Genomic DNA, 23,165 nt, shown 5'->3' with positions numbered 1-23,165 from the left:
GCTGCCGCCGCTGCTGCGCACCCCCGGCCCCCGAGCCCGGCGCTGCAGGATGCCGGGGGGCAAGAGAGGGCTGGTGGCACCGCAGAACACCTTCCTGGAGAACATCGTCCGGCGCTCGAGCGGTGAGAGATTCCCCTCCGTCCTTCCCTCCTCCCGTCCGTCCATCGCTTCATCCCTTCGGGGGTCCCCGCTCCCGCTGCCCCCCTCCATGGGTCTCTGTGCCGAAGCGGCGCCTTCAAGGAACGGGGTCTTGCTCTCCGCGCTCCTTTCCCTGTCCCCCCATCACTTCTTCTCGACATTCTTACCAGCACTATGAATTTGTAGCCTTTTAAATAATTTTTTTCCTTCTTTTTTATATTTTTTTTTGGGGGGGGTGTGTGTGTGAGCTGTTTCTCAAAACAAGTAGCCATCGTTTACATTCCTGATACCCTCTCCGCTCGTCGGGTTATTTTTTTCCCCTTCCTTCTTCTTGGCGTTTCGTTCTCTAATAATTGGGTTTGCCACTCTTGTCGTTCGGCGTGACAAAGTCTGTGCGATTTCTGTGACACTTTTGAAGTCGAAGGGACCGGGAAGGAGGATGAGGGAGTGACTGGGGTTTGGAGGATGGTAATCTTGTGCCTGAGCAGATCCGTAAAGAGCTGTCTTTGGTTGCTCCCTACAGCTCTTCTTTTAGGAGAATATTTACTGGGCTGGTTTGGGACCCCATGGCCATCAAAGTGTTAGGTAAATATTTATTTAGAGGACTTCCTTGCTGCTGGAGTTAAATTGTACCCTTTCATCCAGTGCAGAGCCCTGTGCTGGGCACAGCTCCATTAAAGTTAAGATGTGGTTGCAGACCATCTCTCTAGGCATCTTAATGTAGATGCTGCTTTAGGCAAGCCTTGTGCCAGTCACATTTCCTTTTTTTAAGTAGTGTTTGCACCGGCACATAGCTAATGAAATGTGTGAGTGTTTGCACAAGTCCAGTTTGAGACCTCGACTTTGCATCTGGTAAGAGATACATCCTTGGACAACCCAAGTTTAGAGCGACCCTGCTGTGCCCAAGGGCTGGGAATGGGAAAGGTGGGCAAGGCAGAGCGTTGAGAGAAGTTGCCATGTGTATTATTAAGCAAGATGCTAATGTGATGTGAGGTCCTGCTGAAAAGTGTTCCCTTCCACCCTCCCTTATTGCACGGTTCTGGATTTTCCTCACGTTTGTCCTAACGTGGTCTGCTGTGCTGGCTTGAAGTTGATTTTGATGGCAGGTGGTGAATCAAGAGATTCGTTGACTTTACCAGCAGCAGGAGTGGGGATGAGGACTTAACATTTGTTTTAAAATGTTGTATGGTAAAATGTGAGCCTTGTATTAATCCATTGACCCTTTTTTTGGGGGGGAGAGGGGGCTTCCTCCCTCTCGTGTTGTTCTGCGTTTGGCAGAAGACTCCTGTGTCAAGCTCTGTAGCTGCACAATCACTAGGAGCTGGTTTCCTGCAATAATGTGTTTATTTACCAGAATATTAAATGCAAGCTTAATTAATAGGGGTTTATATAGCACTTTCCTCCTGACAATTTCAAAGCACCGGGTGGAATTTAATTACACTTCACAGCTTCTTGTGGAAGAGGACAGGCAGAGGCATTCCCAACCTCCTCTTACAACTGGGTTGTGGACGGGGGCTTGGGGCATCGCAGTTGTTTTCCCAAGGTCGGTGGCAGGGCTGGAAAGAGGGTTTGGGATTGCCATGCCTCTGTATCCCGCTCCAGTTAAATCACATGTACTCCCTGGTGAAAGCTCAGCAGAGCTTTGAGATGTCAAACCCTGGAAAAGCTCAGGAGGCTTTGGAACGTCGCACCCTGAAAGAGTGTATCCTTCTCCAGGTTTTAACCTGGTCTGATTTGGGGTGTAAATCACGCTGGTGATTCCTTCCATGGTCATTCCTTCTGCTTTTTCTCTGCCTCTGGTGGTGCCTGAGCGTGATGCTACAGAGGCAAGGCTGCCCCACTGGACAACAAAGTGACAAGTGGCTTGGGAATTTGCTTTTAACTCATGTAAACCGTCAGTGCTGTGCCCTGAAACATGATTTATTTTTTATTTTTGTCCTCTAGGCCAGCACCTTATCTGTCCTTTGTAGAAATAGTAAATTTCATTGAATTCAGCACTGTTTAATCCAGGCAGAATGGTATCCAATAGACCAAATTTGGTTCGAGTATCTCCACTGCTCGGTAGAAAACAAATATTTGGTCTGCTCACTGTGGGCTGAGTTTTGTTTTTATACTTGGATTTGCCAGTTTCCAAGAGGCTTTTCATTTACAAGTTGAGGAATGGGATGAAGAAAAGACTGATTTTAATCCTCAAAAAAGTCGTTCTTTCGCCTTTTCAGGTTAGCGAAAACTCTCTTTTGAGATTTCTCACACTTAGGCAATCCCATGGCACTTCTTGACCATAAATCTTTTCTTAACAACCAGGAGAATGTTTGTAGGTAGAGGTGGTATCTTCTATCAGGCAACAGATCCAGCTGGAAAAATTAGGCAGGTGATTTGGGCAGATAGGCTCTTCTCCAGGTGAAATGGAAGCAGTGATTTCAAAAATGAAATGCAGGTGGAGACAAATTACTCAAGAGTTGCCAGAGATGGATCCGAATAACAAAAATTTATAGACGAAGTTGCAACAATTTTAAAATGTGGGAACTCAGAGCTGACACAGCGGGAAGACGGCATGCGGACCTCGTGTGGTCCTGGTGTTAAAAGCACTCATATCTTCACTTTTCAGCCTTATTTACGCATTTTCTGTTTTTCACCCCAGCTTTGGCTACAAATCAGGTTAAAATTGTGATAGAAGCGCTCATGGGGAGTCCGTTGGGAGCAAAACCTCAAAAAGCCTTGTAGAAAGGAATGGGGTGACTGCGTCTCTTCTGTCCTCTGCGTGGAGGGGTGGGATTTCAGGGCTGCCGTGCTGGATGTTCCCTTCGCAGCCAACCTATCTGGGAAAGATGGAGCAAGTGCCAGAACCCCTCTGCCTGGGGAACCTTTCTTTTGGAGGCGACTTTACACGTTAGAGCTTGGGAAGCGTTTCAGAGGAGCAGCACACTTTGCTTTTGGGGCAGCATCAGGTTGGCAGGTGGTTCCCCGAACATTTTGTGGTCGAAGATGCCCCTCAAGCAGCTTTGTGGGTTCTCTGCCCATCCTGCAGGGATGTCTCCAGGAGAGACAAAAGTCTCCGGGGAGAAGCAGATTTGTCTTTAGACCAACTGCTGTGGTTGGTAAAAAGGGACAAGCCCTCAGGACAGACAGGCGTATCTTCAGGGTAATCTCAGTGAGCTTTCTGCAATTTTTATTTCTTTTTTTTTTTTTCTTTCTTCTAAAGCACAGTGAAAATACATGGAGTAGAAGTCTTATCTGAGGCTCACAAAGACTGATAAGATCTCCCTACAGCCCTGACTGTGCCCTGGAACTTAAGAACACCAGGTGTTCTGCTGAGCTGAAAGAAGAAGTGTTTTGTGAAAGCACCGGGTTAAAATCACATTAAAGTGACTGCCTTTCGCTGCCATTAGTATTTTGGGCTTTTAATAAGAGCCTTCCTTCAGGCAACTTTCTCTCCCAAGATGTTCTCCAGCAGTCTCTGCCCCTTATTACTAATATTATTGGATGCTTCTTAGGGCACCCGGAGCTCCCGCTGGCACTGACCTCGGCTCAGCATCGCGGGGGTCCGAGGGGTGCAGAATTGGGGTGTAGAGCAGGGCTGGGCTGGTGGACCTGGCTGGTGCTTGGGGGGTTCCAGCAAGCTGAGCCATGCACACAGGGGCAGAGGAACATGTCTGTCCTGCCTCTCCATCTTCAGCCTTCACGTGTTCTAGCGGCCAATGCATTAAGCTTGCGTTAACGGCAGGATTTGCTTTCACGGTAGTGACGAGCTTGAGCAAAGGTTAACTCTGGGACTTCGGGCTAGCGGTCTGGAAGAGGGGCTTAATTTAGTGAAAGACTATGTATAGTCTTATCTGTATGATGAGAGTCGTCGTTATTGGTTATTGTTTCCGTTACAATAACTCTGAGACTCTTCCTCGGGAAAATGGGTCTTTCAGGTCTTTCACAAATGTGTTTCGGCACTTGAGCAGAAATCTTGGTTCTTTAAGGCTTACACGGGGATTTTACCAGGAGCTTTAATGAAGCTAGCATTTAATTCCTGGCCTTTTCCAGCTGCGTGCTGCGTTCCTACAATGCCATTCCATCAGACACCCTACTGGGTCCCTCTGGCTGTGATGGGCGAGAGGATCAGCCCTGGTTACGGGCGACTGTGATGCCAAGGCAGGTCACCCTGGAACAGGGGAGGGAAACGGGCATCACATCTGTAGCACTAAGACACCTTTCCATTTTTATTACACTGCTATATTAGATAAAATAAGTGTTTATTACAGTTTCTCCTGTCCCTCTTCCTAGCCCATGTAGTGTACTTGATGTCTTACAGGCAGGGTGACAAAACATTGTTGATACATACAGGCTTCTCCCTGCTAAATTAAAACAAGCCGCGTTTTCATCTGATCCAATTTAAGTCTCACGCGCTGCAGAGGGAAAGTTCTTTAAAGCAAGTTCCTTCAAGTTTACAGGATGCTGCTCACTGGGAATGCTCCAAAAAAATATGCGGAGCTCAGCAGTTTCCTAAATCTCTACGTAAAAACACTACGAGGTGGAAGTTTCCATCCTCCGGTTCAGTTGACTGTGGAGAAGTGATTGGAGGGACGACCAAGGCACTTCTGTCATTAGAGCTTTCTGTGGCATTCAAAGGCACAGGGTTGCTTTTGCAATTTCTGTGACTGCAGGGGGGCTGCTGATACCCAAATCAGTGCCAAGTGGATTTTTACACTAAGCAGCATTGCTAGGTGACATTTGTGAGGAGCTTTCAATTAATTGCAAGTGCCCGGCTTTCCTTACTTTTCAAGTTGGTTTGCTGAATGCTGAAAGATTAAAAATATCTGAACGCTGCTGAAATCGGGGGAGTGTCACATGCTTTAAAATCTTTAATTTTATATGTGGTTTATTATTTTAAAAATACGATCGTGACAGCTCTATACTGTTGTGTTAATTCGGAAGCTCAAATAATCCCATATCGCTAGCTAAAGGAATAGCTGGATTTCCTTGAGGTCTGATGAGCTGTTTCATAAACTGTGGGGTTTCTTCTTGCTAATATTTCTTTCTGTGGGTATGGCTGGTGGTGGGAGAGACGTGGTTCTCTTCTGGGGGAGCCTTAAGCGCTGCTGAGCTCTTGCCACAAGAGGTCACTGCAAGAGTTGTTGCGTTCCCAAGTTAATGTTTAAATCTGAGAGAGAAGGGGAAAAAATGAAATTATTGATTTTTTTTTTTGAGTAAACATCCGTGTTTTTTTTTTTTATTACTGTTGGAAGGAGTGTGCAGCCAAAGAATAATGTCAGGAAGTTAAGCGAGCTGTGGAAATGCATTTAATTAGCCCATTTAACAGGGTACTCTTTGGTGGTTAGCTGGGATTTTCAGTTTTCCTTCTGCAAGGCTAAGGGAATAGTATTTTCTGGTTTGATAAAATTAAGTAATAGAAGAAGATTTTGGAGTTGGAACTCTAATGACCTGTTTTTCAGAGGGAAAAAAAAGAGTCTGGTATTTGTTTAATGGGCATGGCTATTTTAAATGCCAAGCCCTGGGTAACCCCCATCCTGCACCCGCAGAAGGGGGTCTCGTTGCTGGCTTCTGAACACCCCTCGGGAGATGCACCAGCCTTCCAGTGCTGGGCTGGGATCCCAGCACCAAGAGGGGAGCACGGGAGAGGCAGACCATTTCTCTGCCAGAACAGGTTTTGGTGTTTGTTTTTTTTTCTTTTGAGATGCAGCCAGGACCAGGCTTTGGCTGAGCATTTGCAAGAGGAACTCCCGTGTCTGAGCGACTGCTGTTGCCACAATTTTCTCCTCTGGGAATGTGAAGCAAGCACTCTTGTTTGTATAAAGCTAGAAATCTGATTTTTTTGGTTGCTCCCCGAGGGTGCCTTGAGTGAGAGCTACGGTGTGCTCCAGTTTAAATTTAGTCTCGCTACATCTATGTTGTATTCTGCATAATTTAGTAGAGAACGGAGTCAGTGGTGGCATTTAGAAGATAACCAGGATAGGTGAGGATTAGTTTAACTCCAGGATAAATGAACGTGGGGGGGGAGAACCTGTGATCAGAATTGTATAAAATGTCATCTCACAGGCAGCTCAGGGATTCTCCCTGTTGTCCTTATTGGCGTGAAACTCTTCCTGGGGTCAGTGAAGTTGGGCCACAAAAAAAGACAGGGAGCTTTCACATTCAGAATGATTAACGTTTATTTTTTTAAGTGTTCACGAGGTAAATTCCAGGCAAATTGTCATCTTTCTTCTTGAGCTCGCTTGCTGAATTCCTGAAAGCTACTGTGTTCCCAGCTAAGTGACTTACACCTGGATTTAATATTTCAGCCAATGCTGGATTATATATCTTTTGTTTTGTTTAAGGAGTGTTTATTTGGGACAGGAGCATTTATTTGGGACAGGAAATAGACTGTTTTAGCATAGTTGGTATGGTGGCACCTTGCTCTGGGTTTAGCCCTCTTTGCGTTTTCATAATATGAGTATTAAATAAAAACAATGCTGGCACAGAAAGGTGACGTAAAGAGTTACTCCTTTGAGAGATTTTTTTTTTTTTCTCCCAGTCAAGCAACACTTAATGTGCTGGATAAATTGAACGACACTGATGTTTTGCATGCTTTAAAGACACCAGGGAAATAATAGCTTTGTTAGAAAACAGCAATGTGCTTTTATAGTAAGGAGGACAAAGTGCTGGTGGAGGTTGCTGCTTGGAGCACAGCTGTTTGTCTGCAGCCACCCCTGGAGCTGGAGGGATGTTGGTGCCCGTTGAGGCCGATTTCAGAGGGATGTTGGTGCCCTCCAAAAGGGTTTAGGATTTTCTCTCATAGTCTGTGGGGATGTAGTATCTCTCGAGCATGTAGTTGGAGTCACTGTAAATGCCACAAGAAAGATGTATTATCAGGGCCAAGACTTGCTCAGGAGAGCTAAAAGAAAATAATAATAGTAATAAAAAAAAAAAGAACATTTTTTAGGACCTCCCAGTCCAACACACATACAGAGGAGTCGTCCCTCCCGGTGTTTTCCAAGATGATCTGCAGCAATATACTGACCCTGCATAGTTAGAAGGAGAGTCATCTCACAGCAGTTTAAGTGGTTTGGGGCTTTTGTAAGACAGCATTAGCAAAAAAGGCAAATTCCAGATGTTTCCCAGACCCTGTCGGGACCAGACTGCGTTTGCTTTGCAATAGAAGGGTGATAATTGTGAAGGACAGCTCTGTGTAAAGTTGCTCGAGTAAGGAGTTCCTAGATGGAAACACTGCTTCTTTTTATTATTATTATAGTAATTATTATTACTTGTGTTCTGCTACTGCTTCAATTTAAAAAAAAAAAATCTTTTCAATGGTGGCTTTTCTAAAAAGATTAATTTCCTGAATTCTTGGGATGAGATGGAATTCCGAAACGGTGATTTAAACAATTTTGGTTACAAGTGGTACCCAAGCATTCTTGAGAAAAGATGACTAGAGACAACGTTTCTCACTTGGCTAAGCATATCTTCTGGAATGATTTAGCTGTTCTTGCTCTCCTGTGATTGCATAACAGGAATTTTACACTGCTTTGGGCATTTCGTTGGTTAAAAAAAATTGCTTGCACACTGTGATCTTTTTTTTTTCAGCAGCTTTTTTTTCAACACAGCTCGGCGCTGTGCTGAGTATTAGCTGCTGCAAGATAGACTAAGATTAAAGGCTTGCTGCTTTACAGAATGGGCTGCCTTTGTACAAAAAAAAACCCCTTTTTGCAAACTAGAAACGCAGCAACAGCAAATGCAGTGCACTTAACAATCGTTTTCCTCAGTTGTGTTTATCAACCTGAAATTTTGCTCACGGTATGCCTCTAATACCCCAGATCCTTCCCATCAGTAAATAGGAAGTAAATAGAGTTATATTAAGAAATAAAAAGCCTGCTGGCTTCCTCAGTGGAATCTAGGAACTCTGAGATGGGTGAGTCTGCTGGCTGAGCCCTGCTTCCCCGCTCTGTCGGGGGCAGACATTGGTGTTGAGCCGTGTCTGGTCAAAGAACTTATGTAACCTACAGATTCGTGATTTTGGCTCTCTGCAACGTATCAGAAAGGGGGATGGGTGGTGGAGAAAATGATCGATGGAAGCAATGACATCAAGACAACCTTAGGAGTAATCAAAATTGACTTTTGTCGGAAATGGGAAGTGGAAATGCATTTTCAGTGCGCCGGAGAAATCCAAGCAAGGATTGCCAGACGTTTCAGGCTAATCACCATGCAAGTTTTGAAGTTAGCTGCATGTTAATGTTTGGGAGTGTGAGATATCACCACATGGTAATGTAGATCACAGCTGCACAGAATTTCCTATGCTGGATCAGGCTATTGGTCTATCAGATTTACTGTCGTGCTTTCAGCAATGGCCAATGTCTAGTGGAGCAGGGGAGAAGCTACCAGTCTCCATAGTAAAATACTTGTGATATTGGGTGCTGCTGTACACAGAAAGAGAGAAGACTTTCCTTTCTGGGTCACAGCACAGATACTGCACAAGTTTTAGTTACCAGAGTCTTCGTGCAGACTGTAAGCTGTATTTATGCATTGCCATCTGTAACTTTGGCTAGCCTTGACAATCCCTGTGGTGATGCCATTCTTTCAGTGAAGTTGTGGTATACCTAAAAACTGAATGAATTCAGGTGTTCTGGTGTAGGTGTAGTGGGTCAATTTGGTTTTTGTCCAGTTGTTAGTAGCTAAACTCTGTTAGGAAATACTTAGAACACCTCCAATATGATATATTCTTTGAAAAACCTAACTTGCAGAACCTACCTCTTGTGTGTTGAATCCAACAGGAAGATAGTTGTGGAGATCCCAGTGCTGGTGTCCTTGCTGTGCTAATCACCCTGCAATTTGCAGACCTCTTCACAGAATCACAGAATGATACGGGGTTGGAAGGGACCTCTGGAGATCATCTAGTCCAACCCCCTGCCAAAGCAGGGCCACCCACAGCAGGTCCCACAGGAAGGTATCCAGGCAGGGTTTGAATGTCTCCAGAGAAGGAGACTCCACCACCTCCCTGGGCAGCCTCTGCCAGGGCTCTGCCACCCTCACAGGAATGAAGTTCCTCCTCATGTTTAGGTGAAACTTCTTATACTCAAGTTTGTGCCCATTTCCTCTTGTCCTATCCCTGGGCCCCACTGAAAAAAGACTGGTCCCATCCTCTTGACACCCCCCCTTGAAGTATTTATAGGTGTTGATCAGCCTCTCCTTATAAGAGAGATGCTCCAGCCCCCTTGTTGGCTCTTTTTTCTTTTTTTTTTTTGTTCTTCTGAAGAATGCACAAAACATCAGTCTTATTTGTCGAAGACTAGAGCAGACAAGGAGAGCTTGCCTCTCCCATGAAGGGAACCTGAGCCTGGGTCTGTCTTGCAGAAGGCATCTGCCCTGCGGGGCGCAGTGCTTGATGCGTGGCATTGCAGGGCTCATGCCCATGCTTTAGAATGGACTGATGGTGTAAAAGTCCTTTGCCTCACTCCAAAAAAGGTCTTTGGTATGAACTAACCAATGTGGGTGCGGGCCATCAGGGGAAGGGGAGAGACCAGGAGTAAACCTGGGATGTCAGGATGGAGGTGCACCCAGTTTTTGCCTGCAGCAACACTGGCAGGGCATGTCCCTGGGCTGCCATCGGGTGAATACCTGTGGTCTGGGTGTGTTTCCTCCCTGTTGTGTGCAATGAGTATGGATGTATCTCAGGAAGGACTAAATCAGTTGGCAGTCTGTAGCTCACTTGTGTTTTGCTATACCTGTTCTGCTTGAATGAAGACTTGGCTTGTGCTGAGAGGTTGCTACGGGGCTTCACCACAGAGTCATCACAGCAGGGCACAGGGGGACATCAAGGTGCTCTTGGTTTGAGGGTCCTTGCTTTGAGTCTCAGGGAGCTGCTGGCAAAGGAGTCCAGGAGGAACGTGCAGCCAGTTGTGTTTGGTAGGGAACAGACTTGCCTTGGTGTTAGGCTGCCCTATGGCAACTAGAGGTGGAGAGGAAAGGAGGTTTCTCCAACTCTTGTCTCTTACACCAGGTTCAAGCAGCCAGCTGGACATGGATCAGAGGGGAATTTGCCGTAGTCGGGTGGATGGAAATCTTAACCCAAGACACAACTGTGATTGATCTTTTCTAGTGAGGAAACCATATAATTGAGCTGTAGATATGTGGAATGCAGGCATGCAAATGGATTTAGTCCAAGACTGGCTGTTAGGACCCAACCTCAGGGGAGGTAACTGCAGAAACGGACTTGCATGAGTGGTTAGTGGTGATGACATGATACGAGGCAGTCTCTTCTCCAGCAATGCAAAACTCCTAGAAACCTAGAAACTCCTAGAAATGTTGTGTTCTCTACTAAGGAGTCTCTGTTGTTGACCAAGGTTAGGCTCCAAAGTGGAGACATATCACACAATATAAGAGGAGTCATAGCAGAGGATTCAAAGCAAAAACTCCTCTGTGTCCCTTTGCATTCTGCAATTTTAAGAAATTATGGCCATAAAAAGAAAGAGTTTCTGTCAAAGTGTCCTGCCATCCAGTATGCAGTTTGGATGTTTACAGCTGGGTGTGGAGTTGCTAACGTAAAGTTAAATCTGCCTGGAGTTTTGATCTAGATAAATTGTAGAAACAGTGAAGAACTAATATGTGTCTTGGTTGGAGAAAATAACATAACTCCAGATAAAATGTAGGGCAGGTTTTGAGTCCTGTGGATGCTAAGACTTGGGTGCACAATAAAATCTGAGGATCAGATGCTGACCCATTCTTCCTTAAATTTTATCCATCTTCTCAGTGAGCAGCTGCATTAATGAAAGATGGATTCCCATGGCTTTGTGCGTGCAGTTAGATTCATTGGTCTCTAACAAGGCACAGACATTGATTCAATATTTTTCTTCAGTTGGAGTAGGATACACACATACATATTCAGTGCTGAGTGTGGATGAGTAAGCCTTATTTGCTTAAGAAACAAAGAAGTCAATTAAGCAAAGGAAAATTTGCGGGGACAAAGGAAAACATATTCTAATATGTGGTCAAGTTTCTAGTACATATGCTGTATATCTGATCTACTTACCAATACTAGTATCTACCAATTTTAGGGGATTTTTTTCTAACATTATGAGATCTTTTTTTTTTAAACCATCAATAGTTTGGCTTTGTTTTGTTCCCTCCCATGTTTCTGGTGGATTTGGTAAGTTTAGTGAATGCCTTATCAAGGATTTTTAGAGGGTGTAAAGGGTTGGCAAGGTAGGGTGCCGGCCCACCCAGCACCCCTGGCAGATTTAAACCAGTTGTAATCATGCTAATGGTCATTCATCGAGGAGACCAGCCTCTGGTGTGATAAAATCTGCACTGGGGAAGGGAATCGTGGCAAAAAAGGGTCAGCAAGAAGCTCTTTGTGAGGCTTTTTGGAAGCCAGGCAGAGTGGCTGACCTGTGCTGGGAGCCGGTGGCCTCGGTGCCTCAAAGCAGGGTTATCTGCTTTTTGGCTGTGATCATCTGGGGTGAGTTTGATATCACAGTCTCTCATCACCCAGGTTCTGCCCATTGCATCTAGGTACGTGAGCAAAACTTTGGCCGAAGATAGTCCTATAAAGAAATCTCTTTCCTGAGTCCCCCGTGAAGAAGGGGCTGCGGAAAGCCAGGGAGAATTAATGTAATGCTCAGGCTTTACTCCGTGTCTCCTGCTGCTTCTGGTAAGGGCATCTCCCTTTGGGAAGGAAACCAAGTTTGTAAACTTGGCGCTTAGGCTTAAGAATATTTGTGATAGTCTCAAATAAATTCTTTGAGTTTAAAAGTCTTAGATTTCACAGAATCTAAACCTCTGTTTCTCACATTGGTTGGCTTTTAAATATTTTGAATCTACTTTTCTATAGAAAATCCAATAATCTCCAGATTATTTTTTTCCAAATTCATGCTTATAAAGAAAAAAGAAAGAAACAGTATTTTTTTTATTACACTTTCCTTGTTCAACAGAATAATGTTTGCATAACGTACAATTCAGTAACTATTATAAATACTCTGAGAAGGGCGTGTGTAGCTCATGCAAACCCAGTGTCTCTTTTATGTGAAAATGAATGTGTGCACCGGAGTATATGTCTGTAAGTAATTGGCATAACCATTCTTTGGCTATTATGAGGAAAATTTGTAAAAATATCTTAATTATTTTTTTTCCCCACAAGAACTACTGAAAGGATCATTTCCTATAATTTCCATACAGCAGTGATTTTTAATAGTTATATTTTAATAGCTTTTTAGCATCAATGAATGGGGACAGTTAGTTCCATAGCTGCAGTCAAAATGAAATTGAAAACTAACAGTAAAAATAAAGAAAACTCTGAAGATTATCACAGACTACAATTTGAGAACCTCTACCTAGTAAGAATTTTGTTCCTGAAACAAAATTAGGAATGTTTACAGTGTCAATGAACGTAAAGTCCCACAACATTGTGTTTAAGCAAAATAGGCATTTCCTTCTTTGGGAACACCTTGCTAAGAGCAGGGATGGAAGAATCTTTCCAAACTAGGGAATAAAACTATTTTAGGACCAACTGATAACGTGTTGGTGCCAATCCTTGTGTACAAGCTCTAGGCAATCCTGCTTTAGCAGGGGAGTTGGCCTAGATGATCTCTATGTCCCTTCCAACTCTAAAAATTCAGTGAAATTCAGTGAAATAGACTGTAGGCATGGATTGAAAGAACAGATGAGTGAAGCGATATTTAAACCTGAGTTCAGCCTCCCAGAAATACTCTCTGCCCATATTTTGTGTTTACAGCAATGGATGCATGTTACTAGGATGAGCCAAACTCACCTATTTGCATTTTTAATTGACTGCCACTTGAAATTCAATACCTGTTTTGTGTTATTTCGGTGTGTAAGTCCCTTTGACACTCTTCAGTTCCCTGATCGTGCCAAATTTCCATGTGGGTCGGGTACTATCTGCCCTCCCAGGAATGATGTGGCTCGTGGTGTACCACGAGGTGGGGTGGTCACATCTCACTCCTCCCCAGTGGCTCCTGGCACTTGCTGGCCCTCATCCCATGGATACTGGCTGTGTTCTGCAAAACAGACTGGGACCTGCCAGGAGGAAAAATTTACTTGCCTTAAGCAAGAGAGTCACCATCAGGGTTGGGCACGCATACAGTTCAGCATTTAAAACTCAGTCCGCAAGTTAATTTAACGTTGGTTTCAAGATACATATAAAATGAGAATCAAACATGATACCTTGCCTACATGTTGTGAATAAACGAATCCTTTCTAAATTGTTAAAGCATCGGTGCTTATATCAGTATTTAGGTGTGCAAGAAGCTTCTTGCATTACTAGGAGTTATCCTGTTTGATCATGGTTTCTTTTCTAATGGCCGTTTTGATTTTCAGCTCCCTCTGAAATTTCACAGTAGAAGTCACCATCATGAATAACTTTGCATCTGCTGTGTAACACATGGAGGATTTAAGTGTGCTTTGCCACTGACAACAGCCCTTTCTCTGTTTCTCTCTTTCTCTTTTCAGAATCCAGTTTTTTGTTGGGAAATGCTCAGATTGTGGACTGGCCTGTAGTTTACAGTAATGACGGTTTTTGTAAACTCTCTGGCTATCATCGAGCTGACGTCATGCAGAAGAGTAGCACTTGCAGGTATGCCGACTGTCTGTCTCTTGCCACTCAATGCCCTTTAAAATTTGCTGGGAAGAACAATGGGGTTTTGGAAGAAGGATTGATGTAAGAAAGCATTGCTTTGCAGAAATTAAAGTATTGAAACAGGCTTTAAATGAATGAAACCAGCAACTTACCCAGGACATGGCAAAGCATGTAACCATGTGAACTCGTTTAAGCACATTGTTGAGTAACTTCCAGTAAAGTCAATAGTTACTGCCACCAGGATTAACAAGCTACTCAAATACTTAATGTTAAGTCCTTTGCTAAACCTGAAGTAGTTTAGGATCCTGTAAAATTTAGTCCTAAATAAAAGAAAGCTAAAATCCAGTTGTTTAGATTTTTTTTAAATTTTATTTAGAACATCTACAACTTTAATATATTTCAGCCAAATTTGTTTTGAAAGCAAGCCAGATCTACCCAGTTTGGAAATTCCTGTTATCTTCATGTGACTGCATTGCATTGCAGGAATAAAGACTGTTTGATGGAAAAGCTTTTAAAAAGTTTTAGCAGTGAATGAGGGTAAACTACAGGTGCTCCCAAAAGAGGGGATAAATGTTATGAGGATTTAGACATTATTCTTCTCTCATTTGAAATTTATCCTGGCTAATACGAGTATGAATGTGCTCTAGCTAATGATCTAATGAAGAAAGTGGGGTTTTAGGTAATATATTTCAAAGGCTTTTTTACTAGATTTTCATTATTTCTCTTGTTACCATTCCAGGAGGCAGTGTTTTTTTAATTTTGTCGGTGGTCTTTCAGGAGCAGGCAGCTGTGATTTATGGTTAGACGTGCATCTGTGCCTTTTCTGCTGCATCCTTTAAAAGGAGATGCTTTGGAGAAAGACTAAATCCCTTGTGTGTGTGTGTGAGCAAAGTAAACCAGGGTCAGAGGCAACAAGGGATGGGTGAGTGTCCTGGGTTGGGCGACACAGGACTCGCTTCTTTTCTAATGCTGGGGAAAAGTGTGCTATTAGAAGACTCTAGTGTCTGAATTTGTGAAAATACTTACTTTATAGCCAGCTAGGCTATGTGGGATTCAAGGTCTCAGTGTTTTCAAGCCTTGCTGGGTAGAAGGACAAGGAGGAGCAAGGCCTGGGCATTGGACCCAAGCTGCCAACAGGATTATTTCATACCATGAACGTTACATTCAATATGAATTAGAAAATTTTGCTGTGTAGTTCTCTCTCCCTTGATGGCGGCGGGTCCAGACAACTGCTTCTCTGGTGCCAGACCCCTGAGCCCTTTCCTTCCTCCTGAAGCCGTTGTGCTCACAGGGTCTGACATTTGCTGTCCCTGTGGGGAGTGCACAGCTTCCGGCTGAGAGAATGGGCTGAGTATAATTCTTGTCTATCTTATATCAGTATCGGGATTAATCTTGGTTCTTTACTATTATTGTTCATTATTTAGTCTTATCATATTAAATCTATTTATATATCAACCCTTGTGTTTCCTTGCTGTCCCCAATTCCCCTCTCCAGGTGGGGAGAGGTCATTGGGTGATAGAATAATTGTCTAAATGACAATAAATGGGTTTTCTCAAACCTTAACAGTGAGGTACAAGATTGTGTAGGTTTTCCCTTCATCCACTCATGGAGTGACCGGCTCCAGGGCACTGGGAAGAGGGGGCTACATATCTACAGCAATGATTTTTTGGGAGATGAGTGCTGCCAGACACTGATCTGTGGCTGGTGCTTCAGCTGGCAGAAGCAGGGCAGGCAGCGAGCCTCTCCTCGGATGTCAGGCATCTCTTACTTCAAAAAGCATCACGTGCTGACGTGTGGTTGCTCCCCTCATCTGCAGGAAAGGGGAGGAAGCCTTGGGGCTGAAAGAAACAAACTTATCACAGCCTTCCTGGATATACATGCATGCTTTCCCCTTGGCTCTCTGCTATCCTTTATGTTGAACTGCGTAAGTTTCCTGGGAGCCAGCATTTTTATAGTCTGTGCACCTTAAAATAATTGCAGATATAGAATGGGATTGTAGGAAAATGTTGAGGAATACCTCTCTGAGAATAATTCCCCTCTCCCTCAAATACTGAGGGGACCAAAAGGTTTATTCCACTTGAGTGCTTTTTTGTGCATGTGATGGGCTCTAGTTACCATTTGTAAGGTTTTGACCACGTTCAAGTTGATCGTACAGATCTACTGAACCATACAGATGCAAATTCAAGGAGGAATTATTGTGGAAAATGGGACTGGGAGAAAAGATACATATATATATATAATGTTATCATCATTCTGTATATCTCTGGATTTTAGAGAGACCTCTCTACACTCAAAGCATGGCCAGCCCTTCTTTTGTGTCTGGGTTGTAGCTGGTGGAGTTATATATGCAGTGTGAAGTTTCCTGCTTCTTAGGAGACAACCCAGTCTTCGCAGATGAAAGGAGAGCTGGAGAGGTTTTCAGCATGGTCTGACATGCAGCATGTGGTCTTCCAGAGCAATGCCTTTGGAGCTGCTTTCTTATGAAGAGCTGTGCTAGCTGTATGGAATGGAAAATAGTCTTGAGGCCAGCGGTGCCTGCTTAGACTTACTCAGCAGAATGTCATTGTAGAGTTTTTTTTTTTTTAGATCTGGGGCCATTATTCATATTATTTACAGAGTGAGGTGCTTAGTCCACATTTGCTGTGTTAAGCCCAGATTATATAATACATAAAAATTGCTTTATATATAATGTTTGCTTTGCTATAAGGCAAGTCCTCTGGGGTAAGAGTGCTTCTGAAACCATTATTGTAGGTTTTGGAAGGGTTTGTTTTTCCAGCTTTTTAGTGCCAAAAATCCAACCAAAGGAAAATACACAGATACAAACAACGTAAATCTAGCCCCAACAGCAATTCTCATTGTTGCTGATTGTGAGTATGATAAAGGATAAAAATAATTTCTCAGTATTGGGTAAGTTTGCCCCTGCCTATAAGATACGGTGCCTTCAAATCAGCTTTCACCCATGCTTTTCTCCAGGGCAGTCTAGCGGGTATTTGCTATATCTTATTTCTGTCTGACCCACCCCATATCCTACACTGGGGCAGCTCCTACGTCATCGTTGTATTGGGTCTCAGGTGGTATTGGCTGATGGTGGTCTCAGGGAGGGGTGGATGCACTGGAGGTGTGAGTGATTATTGTTCTAGCTCAGGCAATGAGTTAGTCCCCCGACAAGCTGGTAATCCCTTTGATTTTTGCACCTCTCCCGTCCTTTCAGTTGGCAACAATATGCCCATTAGCAGGAAAATCATTTGGAAATACCTCAGGACAAATGCCAGTCTCTGTAGTTTCCCGGACAGTGTATAAAAGGCCCAGTGTACATAGGGATCAGGCTATGTGAGTATTGTGTAATGGGAATCAATGTGCGTTATTTCACTCCAAGTTGCATGTATGGCTTGAGATGAAACATAGAACAATTGGTACGAGTGCTAAAATGCATGGGATTTTTATGTGAAAGAATTTGTGTGCCTGTGGAGCATTGCTGTGCCAAATGAAAATGAGCTGACAGTCCAGGAGGGAACAGGGCATCTGCAATTGTGCCACCTCTAACCTTCAATTAACCACACAAAACCCCCTGCCTGGAGGTGCACCAACAGGGCAGCCAGCAGGCAGGAGAAACAGTTGTTTCATGCCCAGTTACCCACAGTCATTGCAATGTATGTCTTCATGAATACATTAAAAGAATAAAGAGTTATAAAACATTGGATGTGGATGTATAAAACTGTGGATGAGGAGCCCAACATGAGCTGACAATGTGCACTGGCAGCCCAGAAAGCCAACCACATCCTGGGCTGCCATCAAGCGAAGCGTGGCCAGCAGGGTGAGGGAGGTGATTCTACCCCTCTGCTCTGGTGAGATCCCATCTGGAGCACTGTGTCCAGTTCTGGAGTCCTCAGCACAGGAAGGACATGGACCTGTTGGAACAGGTCCAGTGGAGGGCCACAAAGATGCTCAGAGGGCTGGAGCCCCTCTGCTGTGAGGACATGCTGAGAGAGCTGGGGTTGTTCAGCCTGGAGAAGAGAAGGTTCTAAGAGAAGGTTTTAAATTGAAAGAGGGGAGATTTAGATTAGATACCAGAAAGAAATTCTTTGCTGTGAGGGTGGTGAAGCACTGGAACAGGTTGCCCAGAGAAGTTGTAGATTCCCCATCCCTGGAGGGGTTCAAGGCCAGGCTGGATGGGGCTTGGAGGACCTGGTCTGGTGGGAGGTGTCCCTGCCCAGGGCAGGGGGTTGGAACTTGGTGATCTTTAAGGTCCCTTCCAACTCTAACCATTCTATGATTAGACCTCAATTTAATGTTGCAAGTAATATCAGTGTTTGCTAAATATCATTGCTTGTGGGTTAAGCTCCTTACTCTTGGCAAGCCTTCAGAGGAGCAAGCACCCTTTGAGTGGCTGTTTGGTGGCCCCACCCTGGCATTTTACACTTGGCATTTTCTCCAGGCTTTGCTTTGCTTACCCTTCCTGGCACCTGAGAGCCTCACGCCGGGCTTGGAGTAGGTGGTCGCTGGTTTTGTTTTCAAAGAGGGAACCTGCTCTCAGGCCCTGTTTTGTGTGCCGCTTTCCAGCCCTGCGGGGCAGGGAATTGGATCCCCTTGCTGAAGGGGTTGTTTGCAGGTAGCTTTTCCACTGAACCGTTCGCAGCATCTCTGCTCTCCCTTGTTTTGAGTTAACTGCCATTTGAAATGGGATTAAAAAAAAATTAAAAGAGTCTGCGAGTGAAAACCTGGCTCCGGTGAAGCTAATGGCAAAATTCTCACTGTGCTCAAACAAACGGCATTTTGCATGGTGGGCGCAGTGTGCTGGAATTGAAAAGGGTTAGATTTGATGCTGGTATGTCACCTCTGTGTCTTGATTTTGTGTGTGTGTGAGAAGACCTCCTTGCACTGCCAAAGCCGTTCCAGTGGGGCCTGGGCAGCTGCACCGTTTCTCCTTAGAAATGGTACCTGCTCCTTTACTTGAAAAGTTTTTATATCTCTATTCGCTGCTTCTCCTGGGTAGATAGAACCACAGAATGGTCAGAGTTGGAAGGGACCTTAAAAATCATCGAGTTCCAACCCCCCTGCCCCGGGCAGGGACACCTCGCACCAGACCAGGTTGCTCCAAGCCCTATCCAGCCTGGCCTTGAACCCCTCCAGGGATGGAGCAGCCACAACTTCACTGGGCAACCTGTTCCAGTGTCTCACCACCCTCACAGCAAAGAATTCCTTCGCAATATCTAATCTAAGTCTCCCCTCTTCCGATTTAAAACCGTTACCTGTTGTCCTGTTGAATGTTTCCCTGTTGAAATTGATGCCTTTTCATTCAACGCTTTTGGGTGAGGAGAGCTGTAAATTGGATGCAGGATCATACTCCTTTTGTGCTTCACCTCTCCTGGATCCCGGGTAATTCCTCAAGAACAGCTCTTAAATACCGCCCTTCCATGCACTGCAGACCTGGAGCTGGTCTGATGCTGCTGCTCTGGATCCTGGCAAAGGACAGAAGAGCACGATACAAAGCTTCAGATGTGTCGTTTCTGTGCCAAGGGATGCTTTCAAAGGCAGGCAGGAGTCCAGGCTTCTTAAATGACAAGTGGCTAGTTTCAGAGGTGGGGAAATTATCTGAGATTGTGCCTTTGTCTGAGCATTTCAGTAAGTCTTGTTTCTCTTTGATAAGTCTGTTTTCTAGCTAGTAAGATCCCCAGTAGCAGGGTGTTTTTGATATTTATGTCTTGTACAGTTTGCACTGAAGGCACTTGACAAGCACTAAATAACAAAAAACATGAGGCAGAAAAAGACAGAGTGATTGACTGAAGAAGTAGGAGTCCCTCCATGTATACAAAAGAGGATAGACTAAATTAAATTAAACCTGTGATAAGCGAAGATCTTATATAACTTAGACATTGAGTAGCTTTGAGGTTTCTTAGCTGCTGTTAAAAATCGCCTTGTGAAAAATGTTTTTATTATTCCATAGGCTCTTTAAAATGTTTCTTTATATGTGAAAATAATGTAAGATTTGAGCACTACAGGCTTACTACAATAATAAGCTGCCTTTAATTTAAAACATAAAGTTGATTGATTTTATTCAGCAGTGCTAACTGGTGTTGTCCACCAGAATGCCAATGATTTTTCATGTTAATGCTAATTAATGATGACTTTCTGTATTATAAGGCACGTAAAGTCAAGCACTTCAACAAGTTTCTGTTATGTTTTCCTTGAGTACTAAGAGAAACATTGTTTTAAATCTCAAGAAAACAACAAAACAAAGGGAATTCAGTTGCACAACAGGCTGTGTGAAAACTAACCAGCTCTTATTTTGTCTTGCAAATAGGAGAGCAATCTGCTTTACTTCATCAGTGCATTTAAAAAGGCATAGATTAAAGAAAAAAAAAACCAAACTCTTTTTGTTGTCATCTCATGTATAAAGGTATCAAAGGTTATCAGCTGAACTCGGGAAAGAAAGGCAGGTCATTTGGAAATGAGCAGTAGGCTGTGTTTTGCATTTCCTAAAGAGGGATGTGTGTGTTAATGATAAGCAGTACCTTAATGAAGCCTTGTGCTCTGGTAAAACCATTTCCTGACTTCGGCTGCCGTAGTGGTGTCTCCATAATATTGCTCTCCCAAAAGTAACAGTTCTGCCATGTCATTTATCAATAGCTCTCCCTGTGTTACCGGTGAAGAAGCACCTGTAGTGACATACAGATGTTGTAGGTGCTCTGATGCCCTGTGTCTGCCTACATCACCTCATTTGGGGAGCAGCCCCATCACCTCCCTTGCTTGAGTGTGTAAAGAGAAGATTCATGGTCTGGCCTTCATTGAGTATTTTAATGCTTGCCGAGTCACTGACCACTCTCCTGTTTTATTGTTTCTTTCAGAACAGCAGGCATAAAATAAATGTTTATTGAACCTTTGAAGGCCTGTTGATCAATAAAAGAGAAGCTGCATTGAAACCACAGAGGCACTGATAGCTTTTCTTTTCTCTTTCATATTCTCACGGTTGTCTGTTGGAGGTTTTGCTGAAGCTGAAACTCTTTGTGAACAAAGAAAATGGAGGGGGGGGGGAAGGTCTGATCAATTAAAAGTATATTAATCCAAGCGTCTGAAAGCTTTTATCCCATATTCCATTTTCCTTCAGTTCTGTTACTGGGAATTTGCACAGAGTGGTCTTTGCTTATTTTTAATCCAGGGAAGAATGACAATAAAAGCCTGGCTGTTTCCTTACAAAGGCTTTCAAAAGTTAGGTCAGGGGGCTGGGTTTGCTTACACCAGCTGAAAGTCTGACCTGGAAAAGAATGCGAGGATGAGATGGTCAAGTGGAAAGAAATAGCAGAGTTTAAATTATATTTTTATATTCTCGGTCTGGAGAGGGATGAGTCTCCAAAAGCATTTTAATGTTTTCCGTATTTTCACTGAAATATTAAAGAAATGCAGTATACAATAAAGAAAATGAGGGTGAATTTGGTTATGTTTGGTAGCAGTGCAGACGTAGCTATACTGACACGACTCGTACCCTTGCTTTCTGTACTGCATTTTCAGAGCATTACAGTTATCGCTTCTTACTGGTTAAATGCTCCCTCATTTTGTAATACTGTATTTAATAAAAGGATTCCAATTATCTTATTGTCCCCGATGCATCTTGACAAGATTAAATCCGTAATCATTGATTCAGCCAACAGCCTTTACCTGTAGTAGCTTTGATTGCTCCTCTAGAAGCCTTTTCAAGAGGATTGGACAAAATTTGTGAGGTTTTAGAGGTTTTGTTGAGTTTTCTCTGTTTTGACAGCAATATTCTCATGGCCTGCAGCTGTGGCAATAGTGGTTGTATTGGCTATCAGCTCTTTTTCTACAGGCTACCAGCCATTTTTCTAACCCTTAAAGATATGCTCAGAAAAGCACTTAAGTCAAACATTACAGTAGATTTATTTGCTGTCATTTACAGTAAAATGGTGGTCATTGTTACTCACTATTGTAGGTTTCCTTGTGACACTCTAAATATATAAATGAAGTGTAAATCATAATTAAACTTTGGTAAATGACAGTTAATGGCATCTCCAATGCTCATGCGGTTTAAGGTGACTGTAATGAAGTTGCTGCTTGTCTAGAAAAAAAGAGAAACTTTTTTTTTCTTTTACAGTTTTATGTATGGTGAACTGACAGACAAGAAAACCATTGAAAAAGTCAGACAGACTTTTGACAACTATGAGTCAAACTGCTTTGAAATTCTCCTCTACAAGAAAAACAGTATGTATATATTTGTATATGGTGTTGGGAGTGATAATGCATATTTAAAGTATATAATAGACTAAAATAAATTTTCATTTTGACATATGGGTAAATTTGGGGCAAGATTTGGAGAAGGAATGGGTATTTTGATCACCACATCTCAAGAAAAGAGCTCTTTTTTCAGGACAAGTGTTCGGATTGCCAAGAATAGTTGTTCCCTGCTGTCTCTAGCCTAACTACTCCTTTCCAAAATATATTTAGTTTTGAGGATTGTTTCCCTGAAGAGAAACTGACTGGGTTAAGTGAGAAGAAATCCTGGATGGGGTTCCCCCACACCCCCCAGGAAACACCTCCATGTCTCTACAAGTGAGAACCCAGACTCTGGTTGCCATGAGTGGATGCTCCCAGCAGTGCCTCTGGGGTGTGTAAACCAACATGTATGAGCTCTAGTGAGAGTACTAAATTTTTTGCATAATCCAGGGCTTAATTAGAAAACCAGGGAATTTTGTAATTTAATGAGATGTAGGACCTAAGTCCCTTCCTCTTGGTGGCATTGGTTTTACAGGAGGTTGCCAGGCCTAGGGAAGTTTTTTCTTCAGTTTGGCTTAACCATGAGTCACGCCAGTCGCATTTTCTGTCCTGCCATGTGTGGGGACACCTACTAAGCAAAACACATGCTGTTGTGGGGTTTCATGCTTGTGCAGTGTGGACATCTCTCCTGGGCTGGTGGTTGAAATTCTTGTTGTTGTCAGTGGAGATGAGAAGCCTCCTTCACTGACACAGGCCGTCTTCCCAAGGCAGAGAGCCAAAACTGGCAGGTGAAACGTGCTCCAGAAAAGCTGGTTTCTCTACACAAAGCAGAACTAGTCTAGTTGGCTGAGCTGGGGCCATGTCACACACAAGCCAAGAGCAATCTTGATGGAGATACTTCCTTCAGTTTGGCTTTCCTTGTCCAGTAAAGGATGCAGCTCGTGTGGGGTCAGGGAACTTTACTCCTGCTTCAGCTCCCTGGAGCCCAGCAGTTGAGGCCACGTTGCCCCGCAGGTGGACTTCAGTGCTGGCATGGAGCACCTTGCTGGCGTGAGGACAGAGGTTTCCTCTGCATGTCGTGGCTGAAGGAAGGTAATGGTGTGCCTTAAGAAAGAGCTAACTGTGCCTGACTGCCCCATTTCTCTGCAAACTTACATAAACCTTTCATGACATTGAAGAGAGCATCCTGGATACCTCGTCTTCTGGAAACAAACTCACATGCTTTATGCTTTAG

At 43.7% G+C, this 23,165-nt stretch overlaps 1 protein-coding gene across 2 annotated transcripts in view; it reads left to right on the top strand.

Moving 5' to 3' along the window:
• Window positions 1-12: 12 nt before the first annotated feature.
• Window positions 13-23,165, top strand: part of KCNH5 (potassium channel, voltage gated eag related subfamily H, member 5) — a 160,492-nt gene continuing 137,339 nt past the window's right edge. Inside the window, exons 1-3 of one of the 2 annotated variants that reach the window (XM_014966615.1) lie at window positions 13-122; window positions 13,582-13,705; window positions 21,813-21,919. In XM_014966615.1, the coding sequence (XP_014822101.1) occupies window positions 50-122; window positions 13,582-13,705; window positions 21,813-21,919 (304 nt within the window). In that variant the 5' untranslated portion in view covers window positions 13-49. Of the gene's footprint in view, window positions 123-13,581; window positions 13,706-14,524; window positions 14,631-21,812; window positions 21,920-23,165 lie in introns of those variants that run through there. The other variant, XM_014966616.1, reaches the window with a different exon arrangement.

Source organism: Calidris pugnax, unplaced genomic scaffold (genome assembly GCF_001431845.1).
Source record: "Calidris pugnax isolate Ruff unplaced genomic scaffold, ASM143184v1 scaffold74, whole genome shotgun sequence".
Lineage (NCBI taxonomy): Eukaryota > Metazoa > Chordata > Aves > Charadriiformes > Scolopacidae > Calidris > Calidris pugnax.
This window is presented reverse-complemented; position numbering and strand designations above follow the sequence as displayed.